This window comes from Heteronotia binoei, chromosome 21, assembly GCF_032191835.1.
Source record: "Heteronotia binoei isolate CCM8104 ecotype False Entrance Well chromosome 21, APGP_CSIRO_Hbin_v1, whole genome shotgun sequence".
Classification (NCBI taxonomy): Eukaryota; Metazoa; Chordata; class Lepidosauria; order Squamata; family Gekkonidae; genus Heteronotia; species Heteronotia binoei.
In genome coordinates, this window is record NC_083243.1 from 197,996,655 (window position 1) to 198,017,416 (window position 20,762).

Here is a 20,762-nt window from a genome sequence, read left to right on the forward strand (position 1 = left end):
ATTGACAATCTGTTTCAATCTTTTAGTGGTAAAAATCTTATAATCAGAGTTAAGAAGGGCAATAGGTCTATAATTACTTGGAGTTGAAACATCTTTCATTTATTTAAGAATTGGGACAATCACTGCCAATTCCCACAAGGGAGGCAATAAGTCTTTCATAAAGATATTATTACACACTTGAGTTAAAGGTTTAACTAAGATAGATCTGAATATTTTATAAAATTTGGCAGGAAAGCTGTCTAAACCAGGGGCAGTGTTATTTTTAAGAGATCCAGTCGCATCATAAATCTCTTGCTCTGAGATTAAACCATCCAATAAATCTCTATCCGAAGGCTTTAATTTTGGGACTAAATCTTGGTCTTGGAGAAATTTTGTTATCTCTTTAGGGTCCAGATTTGTGGTAGCATATAATGTGGAGTAATATTCTGAAAAAGCACCTGCCATTTGTTTCGAGGAGAAAAGCATGCGACCCAACTTATCCCTAATATGTTTAATTCTTCTAGAATGTTTTTTCTCACTGACTTTCCAGAACAATAATTTAAGAGACTTTTGCAATTTCTGCCAATATCACTGTTTAGTATAAATCAAATTCTGCTGAATTTGATTTGATTCCAACACATCTAGAAGACGACGTTCAGCCAGCAGTTTGCTATATATCTTTTTAGATCCTGTCTGCTTATGTTGTCTTTCTAAATTTTTAATTTTTTCCATAACTGAATCTCTTGTCTTATTTTTCTGTTTCCTCAAATGGCTAGATAACTAATTAACGCCCCCCCTTAATTACTGCTTTCCAAGCATCCCACACAATCAATGAAGAGGTCTCCAAAGTGCTATTTTCCTTAAAATAAAAAGGCAAGGCATTTTCTATTTTCTTTGCAATTTCTGAGTTCCTACAATTTCTGGGTTCCTACAAGTTTCAAGAACAAGACCACCTTAAAGAGGTTGAGGAATGATTGAAACCCTTCAATATACTGTAAATCCAAGAATGGTCTGTAAGAAGTTTAGGAGTTAAGTCCATGGAAATTAAATTATTCAGTAAAGGTCTCAAAACCAATAAATAGTCAATTCTAGTATGTTGGTTATGGGGTATAGAAAAGAATGAATAGTCCCTAGTCTTGGGATACAAATAATGCCAGCTATCAAAAAGATCAAACTTCTCTAACAGATGTGCTAAACCAGTAGGGCTTCTCTCTTTCTTATTCTTTGCACTAAGTCTAATAGTAGATTTATCCAAGTTCTTATCCAAGATTACATTTAGGTCTCCCCCTAAAATTAAATGACCCCCACTAAATGTCCATAGCTTCTCAAATACTTGTTCTAAGAAGGATACCTGAGCTGTATTAGGTGCATAAATTGAAGCTAGCGTTAGCTTCTGCAAACCAATTTCGCTTTTTATTAAGACATATCTCCTTTCTGGGTCAATTTGTTGGAAATCTGAAGAAATTGCTATTCCCACTCCACGGGCTTTAGAAGCACCAGCGGCCATAAATTGTTGATTATATTGGTGGAGACATAAAAGTTTTTATGTTTTGTATTTAATATGAGTCTCTTGTACGAAGAGGATGCGGGACTTTTCCTTCTTAATTATAGAAGAAAATCTGGAGGCTTTAATATTATTATTTAGACCTCTAATATTCACTGAAATAATCTTTAAATTTGTGCTGAAATTTGGTTCATGAACTGGTTCATGCCTACTGAGAAAGCTCTAGATAGAAGAAGAAATACTTGACTAGTAATTTAAAAAATGACTGGGACAGAGAAGTTATAGTATGGGCTGGATAAAATGGCTTTATGTGAAGGCCAACAGAGAATCAGCAAAAATGAATGAAACAGAAATCTGATAATTATAAAAGTACTTTGCTTATCACTTACTATCAAAGACTAATACTTTTTATACAAAAAAGAGAAAAAGATTGCATTCATTGTTCATTTTACTTTCCCTTTGTTCTTCCCTAAGAAAAAGCCAGTGTGGTTTAATGGTTAAAGTATTAATCTCGGAAACTGTATTGAAGTCTAAACTGTGCCATGAACCTTTCTGAATCACCTTGTGCCATTCACTCTCTGTTCATCTAACCTCATGATAAATTTGTGAAGGTGGAACTGTGTACACCATCCTGAGCTTCTTGGGTACAACAATATACAAGACAGAAAACTGTTGAACTAGTTTATATGATAAAATGTGCTCCTGGCATCTTCTGCAACCTGCAGTGCACATCCATGTGCAGAATTGGAGCCAAAGGTATTTATAGTCTGTGAGTCTGAGGTTAAAGGAAGAGTGCAGTTCTATCTAACACAGGCTGAACTATCCTCGTGTTAAAGAACATTCCCAAACAACAGTATTTTAAATTATTTATGCTGACTTGGTTCATTACTAGGGTGTGAATTTGGCTCTATCCAAGCGGCAAAAAATTGCTGAAAATTATCTTTTTGGCATTCAGTGGCTATCCTTTCAGCCAGATGTAGAGCCAATCCCTGATAATCCTGTTTGGGATTATCCCCTCCTAAATTCCAGGAAAACAAGATTGCCGCTGTTTAACTGTTTAAGAGAATGTGTTTCCTTTAAATGCTGTTCTGGATAAAGCTGCAGCTTCATTAATGCATTTAAAGGGACCATGACTCCTTTAAATGCTTTCTGCTCTGTTATAGTCTATGGGGACCATTATAGGTAATGACACCATAGACTAAAATGGGATATCTATCCAAGTGTATGTGAGGGTCTTGGGGGGCTGTTTTTTGAGATAGAGACACTACATTTCAAGTGTAGCTTCTTGTGCTTCCACTCAAAGACCCTCCCCCCCCAAGTTTCAAAAAGTTTAGACCAGGGTGTCCAATTTGATGAGCCTCCAAAGAAGGTACCCTCATCCTCCATTATTTACAACAAAAAAGCAGGGACTGATGTCAAACCAGAGAGTTTTTGCAGTAGAAATTGAAGAGAGGGGGTATTTTTGCAGAACCAATGCCACTGTGGCAATGCCAGCTCAACAAATCCAAGTGGGGGAGTCACAAGGCTAGCACATCCAATGGATGTATAGAGTGCCCAGCAGAATCAATGCTACTGTGACAATGCCAGCTCAACAAATGCAAGCATGGCTTTTTTCCTCCAGGCCCAATATAGCCTGTGCATGTACAGAGTGCCTAGCTATACCTGTACAATTTACTAGTGGACAGCAAAACCCAGTGCCTTTCCTTAAATGCTTTCTGTACATGTACTGACTGTATTGGGCTTGCAACCTCCTCATGTCAAGAGTCATATATCTAGTTAACAACTGTATTCCTCTTGCCATGAGTTCTGTGTAGTTACAATTGCTGTGCTTGCCTGCTTGCTTGGCTTTTTCCCTCTCCCCCTCTTGCTCATTGCTTATCTATAGAACTTATTATCCAAGCCGCCTCTACCAGCCTCCAAGGTCAGACACTGAAAGAAGAGAAGATTATGCACCTGGACTTCCAAAACTTTCGGTGGGTGGGGGACCCGCCAAAATATTCCTGCGCTTCACATCCCCACACTTGCTTGAAAATTAATGGTTGGGGTGAGAGGTTAAAAGGGAGTCATTGAGCTAAGACATCAGTCTTAGCAAAAATAGTGTCCTGCCTTAAGATGCTTATGGAATAAACTGCTGAATTATCAGATTGTGTGGTTCCTTGACTCAAGTCCTAACAAATTGCTAAGATTCACAATTAAGCTTAGCTGCCTATCCATCCCTGAGAATGTCAGGAGAAGAGAAGGACAAGGCTAAGGAAGAACCACTCAACCCAGTGGAACCGAAACCAGAGGGGCCCTTCGGTGATGGTCAGGAAAAAAGAGGGGGGCGGGAATCCAGAGGTCTCCGGGAGAGTATTACCGGAAATCTCCAAGGGGCCCCTTCCTGCTCCTGATCATCAGGCCTATTCGAAGCCTTCTGCTCTTGGGGGTCCAATGATGAGGCTGAGGATGTCGAGCACACCTGCCAGAGTGGACCAAGCAAGGAACCCAGCAGATGGGTCCAAGAAGCACGGATGCTGCAAAGCCGACAGCTGAGAGAGGAGATGTTGGCGATGAATGATTTCTTTGTGCAGGAGATGAGAGGTCTCGCCCGACAGCTACAGGAGGTAGCTGCTCAGGTTGCTGGGGCATCTCCTGCCTGAGACCTGTCGGCTGTGGCAGCCGTAGTACCAGATGGGGAAGTCCCCGTGGGGGGGGGTGCCTGGAGGCCCAGTATGAGGTGATCAACCCCCACTCCTTAACCACTGGAACCCCCAAAAGCCCCTGCTGAACCCAACCCGGTTCCGGGGGGCTCAAAGGTTTAAGAGGCAAGATTTAACAGGGACCCCGCAAAGCTTGGTTACTTCCTAGTGTTGGTGAGGGGGCACCTACGCATCTGGCACCTACGCGCACAACTTCCTGATGGAAGAGTCAAAAGTGATTTATATTGGGAGATGCCTCGAAGGAGCAGTGGCAGGCTGGTTCATGACACTGTATGAGGCCTGATCCCCTGCCCTTAATTCAGCCAGGGAGCTGCTTCGGGCTCTGAGCACCCAATTAGAAGACCCCCTGCAAGAAACTGACGCAATCTCCACCCTGCAAGAGCTTCGACAAGGGCCCATGAGGGAGTACATGGCCAAATTTCATCTACTCAACACAAAGGTGCACCGCTGGAATGATGGGGCCCGAATTGAACAGTTTAAGAGAGGCCTCAACTCCAACATTTTCGGAAAAGCTCTCAAAGAGGGGAACCCTCAGTCATTAGTTGATTGGATTCAGCTGGCCTGTGAGATCGAGGACTGGAAGAAGATCATAGCCCTCCACCATAAGCCACGGGGGGTGGGGACGGAACCTGGGATCAGAAGGAGAAGGGGCCAAAACCCACTCCAATGAAACAGAGTCAAAGAATCCCCCTCACCCTGGCCGAAAGGGATCGCCGGGCCAAGGCAAGACTATGCTTTGGGTGTGGAGGGGAGAATGAGTGCCCAAGCCGACCACGTGAGCAACCAGCACGCTAAGGGGGTCCCACACACTAAGGGGAAAGCTGCGTCACTCCACTACAGGGATCTGACCCAAGGCTTCTGGGGAAGAGGAGAATGAAGAGCTGTCAGGAAATGACAGTGACCTGCTATAAAAAGTAGGCAACAGCAGGTCAACCTGACAGTTGCACCACTACAGGTGAGAATCTCTGGAACATTATATTTTGTCCCTATCACCTTAGTTAACCCAAAGACTAAACGGTTTTCATGTGTTAGAGCCCTGCTAGATTCAGGATGCTCAAGAGAATTACTATCCGCCAGCTTGGTAGTGGCACTGGGGCTCAAGCGGAAACTGCTCCCTGTTCCCTTACTCTTTGAGCAAATGGATGGAGAGCCAATGAGGGGGGAGCCTTGCACTGAGGGAATGGAGACCTGTTGTCTTTGTATCAACTTCGACTTGTCATTGAATCTGCCTGCTTGACATTTTGAGAAGTACGCAAAGAGGTGGAGGCCGTGGCCAAGGGGTGGAGGGACGAGATGCAAACAATGGCCACTCGGATGGCGGGGAAAATCACCAGAGAGATCTCCTGATCCCTGGGACTGCCCGGATCCCAGAGAATTCAACCACCCCCTCCAGCCCGGCAGCCAGCAGCCTGGGTGCACCGGTGGCCCTACCACTGGCGGGACCGACACCTAGGCCAGCAGCGCCTCCGGCTCCAAGGGACGGCGGCCGTGGGTGAGAGCTGGATGCCACGTTTGACGGGGACCCGGAGGAAGTGGAATACTTCACGATCCAGGCTAACAGCTACATGCACTACTGGGGGAACACGTTCCCCAAAGAATTTAGCCGAGTGGACTATTTGGGATCGAAACTGAAGGGGGCCACCAAGAGGTGGTACGTGAGCTTGTATGAAGCCATGAGCCCAGAACTGGACTATGTTGCTACGTTCCTCCAGGCTCTGATGGCCCAGTACGAAGACCTTCTCCAAGAGACCCGGGCGCTGGCGGCACTGCGCGACATGCAGCAGGGATTGAAGTCAATTCGAGAGTACGCTGCCGAGTTCTGGGCCAACGCCGCGAAGGTGAGGGGATGGAGTGAGTTGATGAAGATCGAGCACTTCACCAGGGGCCTGAACGTGGGCATACTGGATCGGGCCCTCACCCAAGCCAGACCCACCATGCTGGTGGGGTGGATCCAATTGGCGGGTGAGGTCAAGACCAACATGAAGCAAATGGCCATGCAACCCCAGCAGCAGAGCGGAAAGGGGAGCCGAGATCCAAAGACAGGGATCAAACCGGAGGTGAAGAAACCTGTGAGAGGAGGCGGCGGCAGGAAGGCTATGGGGTCTCACAAGTGCTTTCAGTACGGAGACCCCAACCACCTGGCCAGCAATTGCCCTAACCCCCCGTGGGCACCACCAAGTGAACCCATGCCGGGCACCCCTGTGCCGAAGAAAACACCGGGCCGCCCTAAGGAAGTGGCGAAAGGCAGCGCGGCCACCACCGGGGAGCCAGAGGACAACACCTTCCTAGTGGATGAGCTGAGTGAGCTGGTCTGGATGGAGGAGCCGTTGGGAAATGAGGACGACCTACTCTAAAGAGTGCCAACCAGCAGGTCGCGGAGGAACCGGCACCACTCAGGGTGAGAGTAACTGGGTCGTTATATTTTATACCGGTGAAACTGTTGAACCCTAGACTCAAACGATTTATGCAGGTGAGAGCCCTGATTGATTCCAGATGGAATCAGGACTTAATCACCCCTAAGTTGGTGGACGCCTTGGGGCTGACCACCATGGCCCTACCCTTTCCCATACAATTCGAGCAGATGGACAGGACAATGATGCGGGGAGAGCCCTACATGCTAGAGACTCAGTTGGTACCTGTGGGGATTGAAGGGCATGGGGACCAAGAGTCATTTGCAATCACTCCCTCCTGCTCTTATGATGTAGTCCTGGGAGTGGGGTGGTTAGCAAAACACAAACCAAGCATCTGATGGGGGGATCAGACCATAAAGTTTGTGGACCCGCTGTGTGAGACCCATCTCTGGAGTTTGGACCGGGGTCCACAGCCTCCTCCCTCGAAGGAGAGAGTCTGTTTGACAATGGAGGAGGTCCCAGCCATTCCTAAATCATATCAGGACTTAATGGGGGTGTTTAGTGAGCAGGAAGCAGACGAACTTCCCCCTCAAAGGAGCACTGACTGCGCAATCGAACTAATACCTGGGCAGTCACTGCCTAAAGCTAAGCTATACTCTATAGGGTGGGCCGAAAAAGTGGAGCTACGCAAATTCCTAGATCGGAACTTGAAACGGGGTTTCATCAGACTGGTGACAGCCCCCCACGCTGCCCCAGTGTTGTTTAGGAAAGAGAAGGACAGCTCGTTTAGGCTTTGTATGGACTTGCGCGGGATTAACGGGATTTCAACCTCCAATGCCTATCCCATCCCCCTCATCAAAGACTTGCTGAGCATGGTGTCCAAGGGGAAGATTTTCACCAAACTGGACTTGAGGGATGCATACTTTAGAGTGCGCATAAAGGAGGGGGATGAATGGAAGACGGCCTTTAATACTCCCATGGGACAATTTGAGTATTTGGTGATGCCGTTTGGACTACAGGGCACACCGGGGGGTGTTCATGAACTTTATCAATGATGTGTTGCGGAAATTTTTGTTCAAGGGGGTGGTGGTGTACCTGGATGACATCATTTATTCCCAGGATGAAAAGTCTCATGTAAAATTGGTGAGGGAGGTATTAAGCATCCTGTTGGAGTGCAAATTATACGCCAAACTGTCCAAGTGTGAGTTCCATAAGACCGAGCTAGATTACCTGGGGTTTCAGGTGTCCGCGCAAGGGCTGGCTATGGACCCGGCCAAAGTACAGGCCGTATTGGATTGGGCCCTCCCGAGGACATGTAGACAATTACAATCTTTCCTCAGGTTCACAAATTTCTACAGAAACTTCATAGCGGGGTTCGCCCAGATCATGCCTCCCCTCACAGAGTTGTTAAAAACAAAGGGGAAGGGGCCCGAGGCAAAGCGGCCGGGGGCCCATCTAAATTGGACACCAAAATGCCAAGAGGCGTTCGACAAACTCAAACGGCTATTTACTAGCGAGCCGGTCCTGAGCCACCCCAATGAGTTGTAGCCCTTCATTTTGCAATGCGACGCCTCTGACATGGCCGTAGGAACCATTCTCATGCAGAAAGACGAGGAAGGAAGGCTGAGACCTTGCGCATATATTTCCAAAAAGTTCTCAGCTGAACAAAGGAACTGGTCGGTGTGGGATAGAGGCGTTTGCTGTAACTTATGCTTTAAAAACTGGCGGTCGTGGTTGGAGGGGGCCAAAATCCCTTTTGAGATATGGACGGACCATAAGAACCTCGAGGCCCACACAGGCAGGAGGAAACTGAGCGAGAAACAGATCAGGTGGGCGGGGTTTTTCTCCAAATTTGACTTTGTGCTGAGGCATATTCCCAGCACCAAGAATTTCTTGGCTGATGCTCTTTCCTGCCTGCCGCCACACAACAGTCAAAGGGAGGAAGTCGTAGATTCCCTAGTCTCTCCCTCCCAAGTGGCCGCTGTTGTAACAACCCAGTCCCAGACCAAACGTAAGCTGGAGGGGTGGGGGACTGAGAGGATGGCTTTGGAGACAGAAAAGGAAGGTGACGACCGACCAGGGGAAATTCAGAAAAAAGAAGATGGGTTGTGGTATAGGGGGGAGAAGCTGTACGTCCCCAAAACGCTGAGGGCGGAAGTTCTACAATTTTGCCACTCAAACAAGCTGGCAGGGCATTTTGGGTACGTGAAGACGCTCCACCTAATTAGCAGGCAGTTCTAGTGGCCCTCCCTAAAGAAAGATGTATCCAAGTTTGTATCCTCCTGCCCCATATGCATAATGGCGAAAAGGAGAGGGGGGAAGCCACCTGGACTGCTGAAACCACTAGAGCTACTCGACCCTGGTCGGTAGTCTCAATGGACTTCATTGTGGAACTACTGCCATCATATGGCAAGACAGTAATTCTGGTGGTAATGGACACCTTTTCTAAGCAAGCCCATTTCATTCCGTGTGCCCAGTTACCCACGGCTAAAAAGCTAGCCTATCTATTTTCAACCATGTTGTTAAACTCCATTCATTCCCGGATAAGGTAATTAGTGACCGGGGCCCACAGTTCGTTGCCAACTTCTGGCGGGAGTTTTGCAAGCTATTAGGGATGGAGCAAGGCCTGAGTTCCGCCTACCACCCCCAGACCGACGGACAGACGGAACGCATAAATGCCCTGTTAGAGCAATACCTGCGGCGCTATATAAACCACCAACAATCGAACTGGGTGGATCTCCTCCCCTTCACTGAATTTAGTTACAACAACAGTGTGCACAGCTCCACCAAAACTTCCCCCTTCCAAACCGTAAGCGGGTACGAAGGCAAACCAATTCCGATGCTGCCAGGGGGAGAGCAAAGAAAGGAGCCCAGCTCATTTGAGCAATGGTGGGGAACCCTGAGTGAGGGCTGGAAGGGGATCCAAGAGAATTTGGAGGGTGCTAAAGCGGTGTACAAAAAACAGTATGACAAGTCCCATGTGCCCGCCTGGGTCTTCAAAGTGGGGGATTCGGTGTTCGTTTCAACCAAGAACTTGCCCTTAAACCAACCCTCCAATAAATTGGCTTATCGATACTTGGGACTCTTTAAGATCAAACGGGTGATAAATAAGGTAACTGTAGAATTGGAACTGCCAAAAATGTTTAGTAAAGTACACCCTGTCTTTCATTGCAGTCTACTCCGAAGAGACCCTGGTGCTTCTCTTTGGCACCCTCGACCGACAGCTCCGCAACCTATCCAGATTGGGAATCAGAGCCATCATGAGGTCCAGGAGATTCTGGACTCAAAAGTCAAACAGGGGATGTTGTATTACTTAATCAAATAGAAACACTTTCCTTCTAGTGAAAATGAATGAGTGGCACAAAAAGTGTATTGGCCCCAGACTTGGTCAGTAAATTTCACAGAAAGTTTCCTCAAAGACCGAGGGGTTCAGCTTGAGGGGGGCAGTATGTCAAGCATGGCTAATTCTGATCAATAACTGATGGGTTTCTAGCCTGACTCAAGCAGGCCTCGGTAAGATCATACAAAACCAAATGCTGCTAGTTTATTATCCTTTCCTGGCCCCTCTTTGTTTTATGACTGTTAATTACAGAGACCAAAGCAATCAGCACCTTCCCATGAATTCTCCTGCGGGAGGAAGCGCCATCTGGGCAATGCAAGGCCGAATGCCTGATAACGCCCTGGGAACGTATGTAGTTTTGATACTTTATGTGTGAACGTTCCCTTGCTTCCCCTCCCCGTAGGAATCCCTTTGAAGTGTATCTTAAAACTTGTGTATCAATGTATTGGTTTCATTCTTCTCAAGCCAAGGCTTGAGCCAAAGTAGCGGTCTATCAATAAACGTAGTCTTTGTATCAACTTTGACTCGTCATTGAATCCGCCTGCTTGACATCTGTGCCCTGGGGGTCAGGAAACACTGTGAGCCCAGGACTTTCATGATTGCCCCCTCTGTTAAATTCCAGGCCATTCTTAGCTTGGATTGGCTGGCGAACCACGACCCCTTTGTCCAGTGAAGTGGAAGTGCAATCTAGTTCCAAGACAGGGAGTGTGACAAGCACAGATGGAATATAAAGTGGGGCCCCCAACCTCCCCCCCAGGTCGAAAAACTATGTCTAATGATGATAGAGGTCTCCTCCATTCCTCCTGAGTACCGGGAGTTGAAAGGGGTGTTTGATGCAACAGCGGCAGACGAGCTCCCTCCCCCGCTGCACAGATTGTGCAATTGAATTGGTGGAGGGGGAACCACTCCCCAAAATGAAACTGTATTCCATGAGTAGAACCGAGAGGGAGGAGTTGAAGAATTTCTTGGATGTGACCTTGCAATGGGGCTTTATCCGGCCAGCTAAGTCCCCACATGAAGCCTTGGTCTTATTTCAAAAGAAAAAGGACGATAGTTTGAGACTCTGTACAGACTTTCAGGGCTTGCATATAATTTCTATGAATAATGCGTATCCCCTTCCCCTTATTAGAGACCTTCTCAGTGAGGTTTCCCAGGGAAAGATCTTTACTAAGTTGGATAGAGATGCATACTTCCAGGTTCATATCCGAGAAGAGGATGAATGGAAAATCACCTTCAACCCCCTTTGGGACAGTTTGAATATCTGGTGATGCCATTCGGATTGAAGAGGGCCCCAGGGGTCTTCATGAACTTAATCAATGTGGTCTTACACAGGTTCCTCTACAAGGGGGTGGTCTGTTATCTGGATGATGTGTTAATATATTCACAGGACCTCCCTTCACATGTGCAGTTAGTCTGGCAAGTGCTGCAGACCCTATATGAGAATAAACTGTTTGCCAAACTATCAAAATGCGAATTTCACAAAATGGAACTTGACTTCCTGGGCTACCTAGTCTTGGGGGCCGGACTTGGGATGGACCCTGCCAAAGTACAAGTGGTGGCAGAGTGGGCGGCTCCCAAAACCCAGAAGCAATTATAAAGCTTCCTCGAATTCATGAATTTTTACAGAGGATTCATAAACAATTTTGCTGCCATCATCATGCCCCTAACAGACTTTTTAAAAACTAAGGGGAAGGGTGCTGCGGCCACAAAAGCCAGTACTAAACTAGAGTGGTCCTCGGAATCCCAACAGGCAATCGAGGACTTCAAGCAACGCTTCATTTCCGAACGTTGCCTCACCCATCCAAACAAAAAAATTGTGGTGCAGTGTGACACAAGCGATGTGGCCCAAGTCACCATGTTGCTCCAAGAGGGGGAGGATGGGAAACTCCACCCATGTGCATACTTGTCTCAAAAATTCTCCCCCTCTGAATGGAACTGATCTGTATGGGATAAAGAGGCTTCTGCCATCCTCTCAGACGGCTTTAGAAATGACATAACTATTTGGAGGGTGCGAGGGAACCATTTGAATTATGAACAGACCATAAAAACCTCGCTGCCCTGATAGCGACCTGCAACCTCACAAACAAGTTCAATGGGCGGAATTTTTCCACAGATCCAATTTCACACTTGGGCATTTCCCAGGGAGGCTGAACTTTCTAGCTGACGCGTTGTCCCACTTACGAGAGCAAGAGGAAGGTGGTTATAGGCTCACTGTTCACCCCCACCCAACTCAGCGCTCTGGTCACAACCTGAGTATAGGAACAAAAGGGGGCAGGGTCTTCGGACTTGTTCCTAACTTCTCTGAAAGAAGCCCTAAGTACACAACCACCTGACATGGATTTCAATCTCACTCCCTCCCAAGGGCCTTTGGTATAAAGACAACAAACTATTCATCCTTGTTCCGCTGAGAGCGGAAGTCATCCAGCGTGCTCATTATTCTAAGCTGGGGGCACATTTTGGTTTCATCAAAACTATCCATTAGGTGCAATGGCAATTTTGGTGGCTGGGGTTAAGGAAGGATGTTTCACGATATATTTCTAGATGCCCAATTAGCATTATGGCAAAGAAAATAGGGAAGCTCCCCCAATGCGAGTTGCAACCCATAGTTTGCAACCCCTAGCTCCAGCTTCCCGGCCCTGGGAATGCATTTCCATGGACTTTATTACATACTTATCCCCCCCCCTCCCAGGGGAAGACAGTGGTGTGGGTGGTGGTGGACATGTTTTCCAAGCAAGCCCACTTTGTTCCGTGTAAGCAACTACCTATCGCCAAGAAGTTGGCCCAATTATTTATACAGCACATCTTTTGGCTACACGCTTTTCTGAGCAAGATAATTTCCAACCGTGGGCCACAGTTTGTTGCCAACTTCTGGACACACCTTTGCAAATTGGTGGGTATTGAACAAGGGCTTAGCTCAGTGTACCACCCTCAGACAGACAGACAGACGAATGTAGTGCTAGAATACTTCTTGAGGTGTTATACTTCTTACCAACAGGACAATTGGGCATCCCTTTTGCAGAATATGTATACAACAACAGTGTCCACAGCACAACTAATGCTAGCCTGTTCCTAATTGTTAATGGTACAGGTTCTTCTGGGCACTCTGTACCTGCACTGTTTCTACAGGGCACTCTGTACATGTGTTGGTTTTGCTGGGCTTGGAAAAATCCCACCTTCAGTTTCTACTGCAGAGACTCTCTGGTTTGCCATCATTCCTTGGTTTGGTTTTGTTGCTGTTTTTTCCCCACCATTTGGAAAGAATGTAGGAAGGGGGAACTTTCTTTGGGGAGTACATAGAATTGGACCCCGTGGTCCAATATTTTTGAAACTTGGGAGGTTTTGAGGAGAGACACCAGAAGCTACACTGAAGCTATAGCCCCCCCCCCCCGATGCTGAGATACCCCAAGATAGATTCTCCTTTGACTATAATGGTTCCATAGAGTATAATGCAGCTGAAAAAAATTGAGATTTCTGATAAAATAAAAATGCAAATACTATACTGGAATTGGAATAGAAGTTTTTTTGTGTCCAATATATCTGAATATTTTACTATATTTTATGTTTGTGCACATCCCTATTCATTACTGACTTCAGGCACTGGTACAAGATATGTTGTTCTTAATTCTGGAAAGTATGCTTGTGATCCAAGTGCATAATGATGTATTTATAACATAACGGTTAGTTACTTAATGGTTACTTGCTTTTTTCCCACCACTACAGTGCATCAACATTTGAACTATTGAATCGTCAGTGCCTTTCATGCAGTTTTATGAAAGACAACTGCACATATTTCAATGCAAAGTTTAGCCCTACAAACAAATATTTCATTCTGCACTGTAAAGGTAAGTCAAAATCCTCAATTTAACATTAAAAGTGTTCAGATATTTTTTAAACATCATAATTTGCATTTGTGTTCTGTTTCAAGTGTTATAGAACAATAGAAAGGAAAGTTCCCTAATAAACGATGCAGATTGCCATTCTGGTACACACACTGATCACCACTTGAGATTATGCAGCTAATTCACCAACACATTCATAGTTATTCAAAGTGCAGCTGAACACCTAGTCCAAACACACACACAGTCTGTTTTCACTCTTGTACCTTGTCACACAACTGGTTGGTGCTGTCATGCTGCTTGCTTATTAATAAAATAAAACTGAAAGTCCCATGATCAGGATCTCTTGTGGGCTATGGTTTTTAAAACTTCAGTTCTATCCCCATTCTACTACTTTAATGAGCAATGTTTGTTTCTAAAAGCAAGGCTCCCCAAACTTACCTGGGTGGCATGAGGTGGAGGGCAGGATACTGGAGAAGTCTTATCTTGATAGGATGTGAAAAGGATCTCGGGGTCTTAATAGATCATGAGCTGAACATGATGCGGCAGCTGAAAAGACAAATGCATTTTTTAGCTCTATCAGCAGAAGTATGGAATCCAGATAACACAAAGTGATAGGATCTGGTCTGTTTGAATTACTGTGGTCAGCTTTAAAAGTTTTGAAAGAATATTGATAAGCTGGAAGTTTCCAGACGAAGGCTACAAAGATAATAATAATAATAACTTTTAATTTCTATCCCGCCCTCCCCGCCGAAGCAGGCTCAGGGCGGCTCACAACATAAAATACATTATACATCAAATAACATAAATTGCAAATAAAATCCAAGTTAAGACAAATTACAAGTTAAAATTTACAATGTACAATATAGTGCTAAAACATTCGATCTTCAATAATTCCATAAAATTCAGTAACCAAGAGCAATTTTTTAAAGGCATTTCCTAGTTTATCACTGGTTGAAGGCTAGTTTATAGAGGTGGGTCTTACAGGCCCTGCGAAATTGTTCCAAACTCCGCAGGGCCCGCATCTCCTCCGGGAGTTGATTCCACAGCAGTGGAGCAGCAATAGAGAAGGCCCTATCTCGGGTGGCCTTCAATCTGGCCTCCCTTGGCCCAGGGACGGTCAGCTGGTTTTTTCCAGCTGACCGCAATGCTCTTTGGGGCTCATATGGGGAGAGACGGTCCTTCAGGTAGGCAGGTCCTCGGCCATATAGGGCTTTAAAGGTGATAACCAGCACCTTGTAACGAACTCGGTATCCCACTGGCAGCCAGTGCAGTCCGCGCAGCCCCGGCTGTATGTGCTCCCATCTTGGGAGTCCCAGCAACAGCCTAGCCGCCGCGTTCTGCACCAGCTGCAGCCGCCAAAGATATTGAGGGGTCTGGAGACTTTCCTATGAGGAAAGGTTGAAGCAGCTGGGTGTGTTTAGCCTGGAGAGGAGATGATTGAGAGATAATATGGTGGCTATTTTCAAGCATTTGAAGGGATGCCATATAGAGAATGGAGTGGAGGTATGTTCTGTTCTCCAGAAGATCATACCAGAACAAACAGGATGAAAGTAAATCAAAAGAGTTGTTGGTTTAACACTAGGAAGAATTTCCTGACAGTTAAAGTGATTCCTCGGTAGGAGGTGGTGGGCTCTTATTTTTTGGAGGATTTAAGCAGAGGCTAGCACCCCAGAGCCGGAAATGACTGGTGCTTGCACCTTTACCTTTTTAGATGGCCACATGACAGTAATGCCGATTCTGAGAATTTAGACAGATCATAAGAGGGAGGGCAGGAAGGGGTGAACCAGTGCTTTACTCTTGTGGCCCTTTTTATATAGCCAGGGCACTGTTCCCTCTAAGCTGAGTTAATGTGAGCTAGCTCAAATTTTGTCTTAGCTTAGGGAAAATGGCCCCAGAGCAAACTACTTTATTTTACTTTAATGCTAGTAGCTCACAAAGTAGAATTTTTGCTCAAAAGACTCCATGATTTAGAGGGAGCATTGACCCAGCATAATGCCAGTTGCCACTTTGGGATCAGGAAGGTATTTTCCCACCAGACCAGATTGGCCCAGGGATCCTGGTTTCCCCCCCCCCATCTTTCTGGGCATAGAGTAAAAGTCACTGGGGAGTGGGAGGGGGGGTGGTAGCTGTAAATTTCCTGCATTGTTAAGGGGGTTGGGCTAGATGACCCTTGGGGTACCTGGAAGCTTGGGACAAGACTGCTTGGGTTGATCAGAAGGACAATTCTCTGTCTCTGATTCTCTTGGTCTACTTTTAGCCAGGCCCCTCTGTGGAACCTGCAGTTGGTTGTCTCATCCTCCCTTCCCTCCATCCCTCCCTTAATTTGTGGGTGTTGAGGGTTGGGGGTTTTTTACATGGTTGTTTAATCACAACTATATAGTGGGCAGTTTGAGATTGGAGCTGGATCCATTTGTGGGGAGGCAATTGTTAGCCAGATTGCCCTAAAAATAGGTTTGGGGAATTAGTTTGGTGGGCAACTAGGCTCTAGTGAGATCAGGATCTGTATATACAGATGATGTCTCCTTTGGAAGTCACCCAATAACGAGGAGATGTTGTCTAATAATCAAGGGTATTTATTATGAAATAAAGGCAATCATACAAGGGAATAAAATCATACGACACACATACAGTCCTAAGAAAACAGCATGAAAATGCACAGAGGACAGCTCAGGAATGGACAACCAGGGTGATAATTACCTATCGTAGTCTTTGAGGAAGGCTCCAATGGTGACAAAAAGGAAGATGGGGGAGGGGCCCTCAACTGATCAGGTATTGGGGGCGTATCTAAACAGCAGGGTAGGGGTGCTGTCAGATGCACACCTGGGGGACGTAGGGTCAGAGGTTATAAGGGCTACCTTAGGGGGTAGGAGGTCCAAGGACCAGTGACATGGGGTCAGGTGGGACATAACACCGTGACATGTGGTACATGACATCAGAGAAGTGGAGGCTCTGAAGTGACAGTTTGGGGAAGGCATGGGATTAAATCAAGTTACACAAACTTATCTAAAATGACAATAGAGGGCCAAATTGATGTCTAAGGTGATACCAGATTTACACAATAGCTCTGGCTCTGGATTAATGCTCTCTACATGGGGCTGCCTTTGTGTCAAACTCAAAAGTTGCAGCTAGTGCAGAATGCCACGGCTCGGCTGCTGCTAGGGCTCCCAAGAAGGGAGCACATCCGGCCGGGGCTCCGGGATCTGCACTGGCTGCCAATAACTTACCGAGTCTGGTACAAGGTGCTGGTTATTACCTTTAAAGCCCTATATGGCCTAGGACCTGCCTACCTGAAGGACCGTCTCTCTCCACATGTTCCCCAGAGAGTACTGAGATTGGGAACTCAGAACCTCCTGGTTATCCCCGGGCCAAAAGAAGCCCATTTAAAATCTACCAGGGACCGGGCCTTTTCTGTTATGGCCCAGCTGTTATGTGGAACCAGCTGCCAGAAGAGGTGAGGGCCCTGCGGGACCTAGTTCAGTTCCGCAGGGCCTGTAAGACAACCCTCTTCCGGCTGGCATATGACTAACTGGCACAAGAAACTAAGTGTGGTTTTACTAGACTTCTGCTGTCCTTAATGTTTTAAATGTTTTAAATGCTTTAACTGTTTAAATGTTTTAATTATTTTAACTGTTTAAATGTTTAAACCCTATTTATGTGAGATTTTATGCTGTAAGCCGCCCTGAGCCACTTGCTGAGAAGGGCGGGATATAAATTATAAAATAAATAAACAAATTAAATAAATAAATAAAGGCTGGTCTTCCTCTTCTGGCTGGTAGCGTTTTTTGTCTAATGTTCCATTTGACAAAAGCTTGGGCAGTCTGGCAGGATACACGCCTAAGATAAGCATGATGACCTTATGCAGATGTCTGAAGCAACGTCTGGATATGTGAGGCTCCCGCTTCTCTCTCATGGAGTCTGAAAACGCAGGAAGATGGTCGCAAGTGGTGTTAGCCTTGGAAATACCTCCCATTGTGAAGGGCTGAAAGCCACTTGACTGGACTGCTCATGGCAGCGCAACTTCTTCCGCTGCAATGGCTGAGATTGTGCACGCACAGAGAAGCTGGGAGATTGCTTTACTTCTGGCTAGCATCCATTCAGAGATAGAGAGTGCTGCTGTAAAAATGAGGCCTATAGCATTCACATAAGTCTCTTAAGAAATGGCAAGCTAGAGCCCAAGTCTTAGCACAGATGTGTGCGAGTTGAAACTCCAGGCACCCTGGCAACCAAACCAGTGATCACGATGTTCATATATAAGTAAAAATAGGGGGTTCTCGCTCACAGTTTCCCCCTTCAATACCTCCATCGCCACCTAGAGACGGAGTCTTGATCTGCACTATAGTCCATAGCAGGTCTTGACAGGTAAAGTTTCCGTGGGGAGCAAAGTGTTAATCGGGGGTGTCCCTCCTAGCTAAAACTTGGAGCCACTAAACTAAAATACTCGAAAATTGAAATTTAAAAAAACCGAATGCAATGGGCCAAAGGCTACTTCCTCAAAGACTAGGATGTAGGGACAATCAATCTTAGCCACGTTATTCAATACATTTCATATAGGGTACAGGTATAATTTCACATTTAGCATTGCATGGGAGTGATTACATTTCATAAAAATCATTGCAATAATTCATACCACGTAAATCATACAGAAATCGATTCAAGGAATACATGAACACACCTGCAAATTCATGATTATATTTTTAGCACACACATTACATTCCTGCTGCTAATCTAATACATTGATTTCTTGTTTAATATCTAATATAGAGTCTTCTCTTTCTTCTTCCTCCCCCCCTTGATAAGCTTCTTGCGCAGGGGTGGAGGAGGCTCTTCTTTAATACTGTTAAGTTTTCACATCTTGGTGGAGAGGGAGGAGGTGACTGATGGCATATGCTGGCTCCCTCCCCCCCTTGCATATGGACTGTCCTTTAGTAATTCAGGCTTTTGTTTGTATCAACCAGGCAAGGAAAACACAATCTGCTAACAGAAACATTACATATTTTACAGTTACAGTTTGGCCAAGGATCAGGGAATATACATTTGTACTAGTTGCTGTAACTGACAAGCATTTTTCTGTGCTTGGGGAAGTTGGGCCGGGGTGGATCCAACCATTCTTCTCCCTCCAGGGACTCGTGTGCCCGGTCCAAACTTGGGATAGCCTGTAGAATTGACATCTGAGGAGGATCTGTTCTGGCACTCAGGGACACTGGAAGGGGAAACTTTTTAGCTGGAGTCACGGTGTCACTTGCTGCTCTCTTTTAACCCATAGGGCCGTTGGTATGGCCCAACCTTTTCAGTAAAAGACAGACTCAATACACTCATGGTCTAAGATGGGAAAGGACTCCATTTCCCATGTTTCTCTACATCCAGGGCTCAGACTAGGGCATGTGCAGAGTGCAGGAATGCAAATGCTCTGAACCCGGGGCCTGTTGGAAGCAATTCTCATGCAACAAATAAAGCAGGGGTGGCCAACGGTAGCTCTCAGATGTTTTTTGCCTACAACTCCCATCAGCTGCAGCCAGCATGGCCAATGGCTGGGGTGATGGGAGTTGTATTTATTTATTTACATTAGACTTTTATCCCGCCCTCTCCGCAAACGGACTCAAGGCGGTTTACAATAGTCGTTTACACAATTTAAAACAATAAATCAATAAAATCTATAAAACGTTAATACAATTAAAATTTAAAAACTATTCCACGGTGCTGTACCATTACTATGTTGGCGGTTCTGCTTTTCAGACAGTTGGTCACCAGGAACTCTAGCTGATGTCAGGTGGCAGCTCTCTCTCAGTTTAAGCATCGAAGGCCTGTCGAAACAATTCGGTCTTACAGGCCCTGTGGAATGCAGAAGGTCCCGCAGGGCCCTTATGGCCTTTGGGAGAACATTCCATAACTCTGGTGCTGCCACCGAGAAGGCCCTGGCTCGTGTCAAACGCAACCTGGTGTCCTTTGGTCCAGGGGTGGACAGCAGATTTTTTGTCCCTGAATGCAGTGCTCTCTGGGGGATATATGGGGAAAGGCGGTCCCGCAGATAAACAGGTCCCTGACCATAAAGGGCTTTAAAGGTCAATACCAACACCTTGAAATGGATTCAGAACACAATAGGTAGCCAGTGCAGCTCTTTCAGCACTGGCTGAATGTGCTCCCATCGAGGGAGCCTCATTAACAGCCGTGCCGTAGCATTCTGCACTAACTGTAGTTTCCGAGTCAGCATCAAGGGTAGCTCCATATAGAGAGCATTACAGTGATGTATTCTTGAGGTGACTGTAGCATGGATCACCATTGCTCAGTCATTGTGCTCCAGAAAAGGAACCAGCTGGCGCACCCGCCGAAGATGAAAAAAGGCGGATCTAATAGTGGCTGCTACCTGGGCCTCCCTTTTAATGGAGGGCTTAAGGAACATGCCCAAGTTCTTGACCTTAGGGGCCAGTATCAATGGCACCCTGTCTAGAGCTGGCAGCTGGACCCCTCCCCTTGGACCACCCCGGCTTAGATAGAGAACCTCCGTCTTTATCGGATTCAATTTCAGCCGACTCAGCTTGAGCCAGGATGCTACGGCTTGAAGAGCCAGGTCCAGATTTTCCGGGGTACAGTCAGACTGGCCACCCATCAATAGATAGAGCTGGGTGTCATCTGCGTATTGGTGACAACCCAGTCCATACCTCCTGACAGTCTGGGCAAGGGGGCGCATATAGATGCTAAATAACATTGGGGACAGAAACGCAACCTGAGGCACACCACATGTGAGTGATTGCCTCTGGGATGACTCCTCCCCTATCATCACCCTTTGTCCCCGATCTTGGAGAAAGGAGATCAACCACTGTAAGGTGGATCCCTGAATCCCCATGTCGGCAAGGCAGCCAGTCAGTAGCTGATGATCAACCGTATCAAAAGCAGCTGACAGGTCCAATAATAGCAGCACTGCTGAGCCGCCCCAATCCAGATGTCGCAGGTCATCCATGAGAGCAACCAGAACCATCTCCATCCCATGACCTGGTCGAAAGCTGGACTGGAATGGATCCAGTGCGGAAGTGTCCTCTAGGAATCCCTGTAGCT

The 20,762-nt window shown here is 46.3% G+C and overlaps 1 protein-coding gene across 2 annotated transcripts in view; it reads left to right on the plus strand.

The window, feature by feature from the left end:
* Positions 1-20,762, plus strand: part of DPP10 (dipeptidyl peptidase like 10) — a 512,154-nt gene that overhangs the window by 260,662 nt on the left and 230,730 nt on the right. For both annotated transcript variants that reach the window (XM_060262084.1, XM_060262085.1), the window contains one exon: positions 13,594-13,715. In XM_060262084.1, coding sequence (XP_060118067.1) covers positions 13,594-13,715 — 122 coding nt within the window. The remainder of the gene's footprint in view (positions 1-13,593; positions 13,716-20,762) is intronic.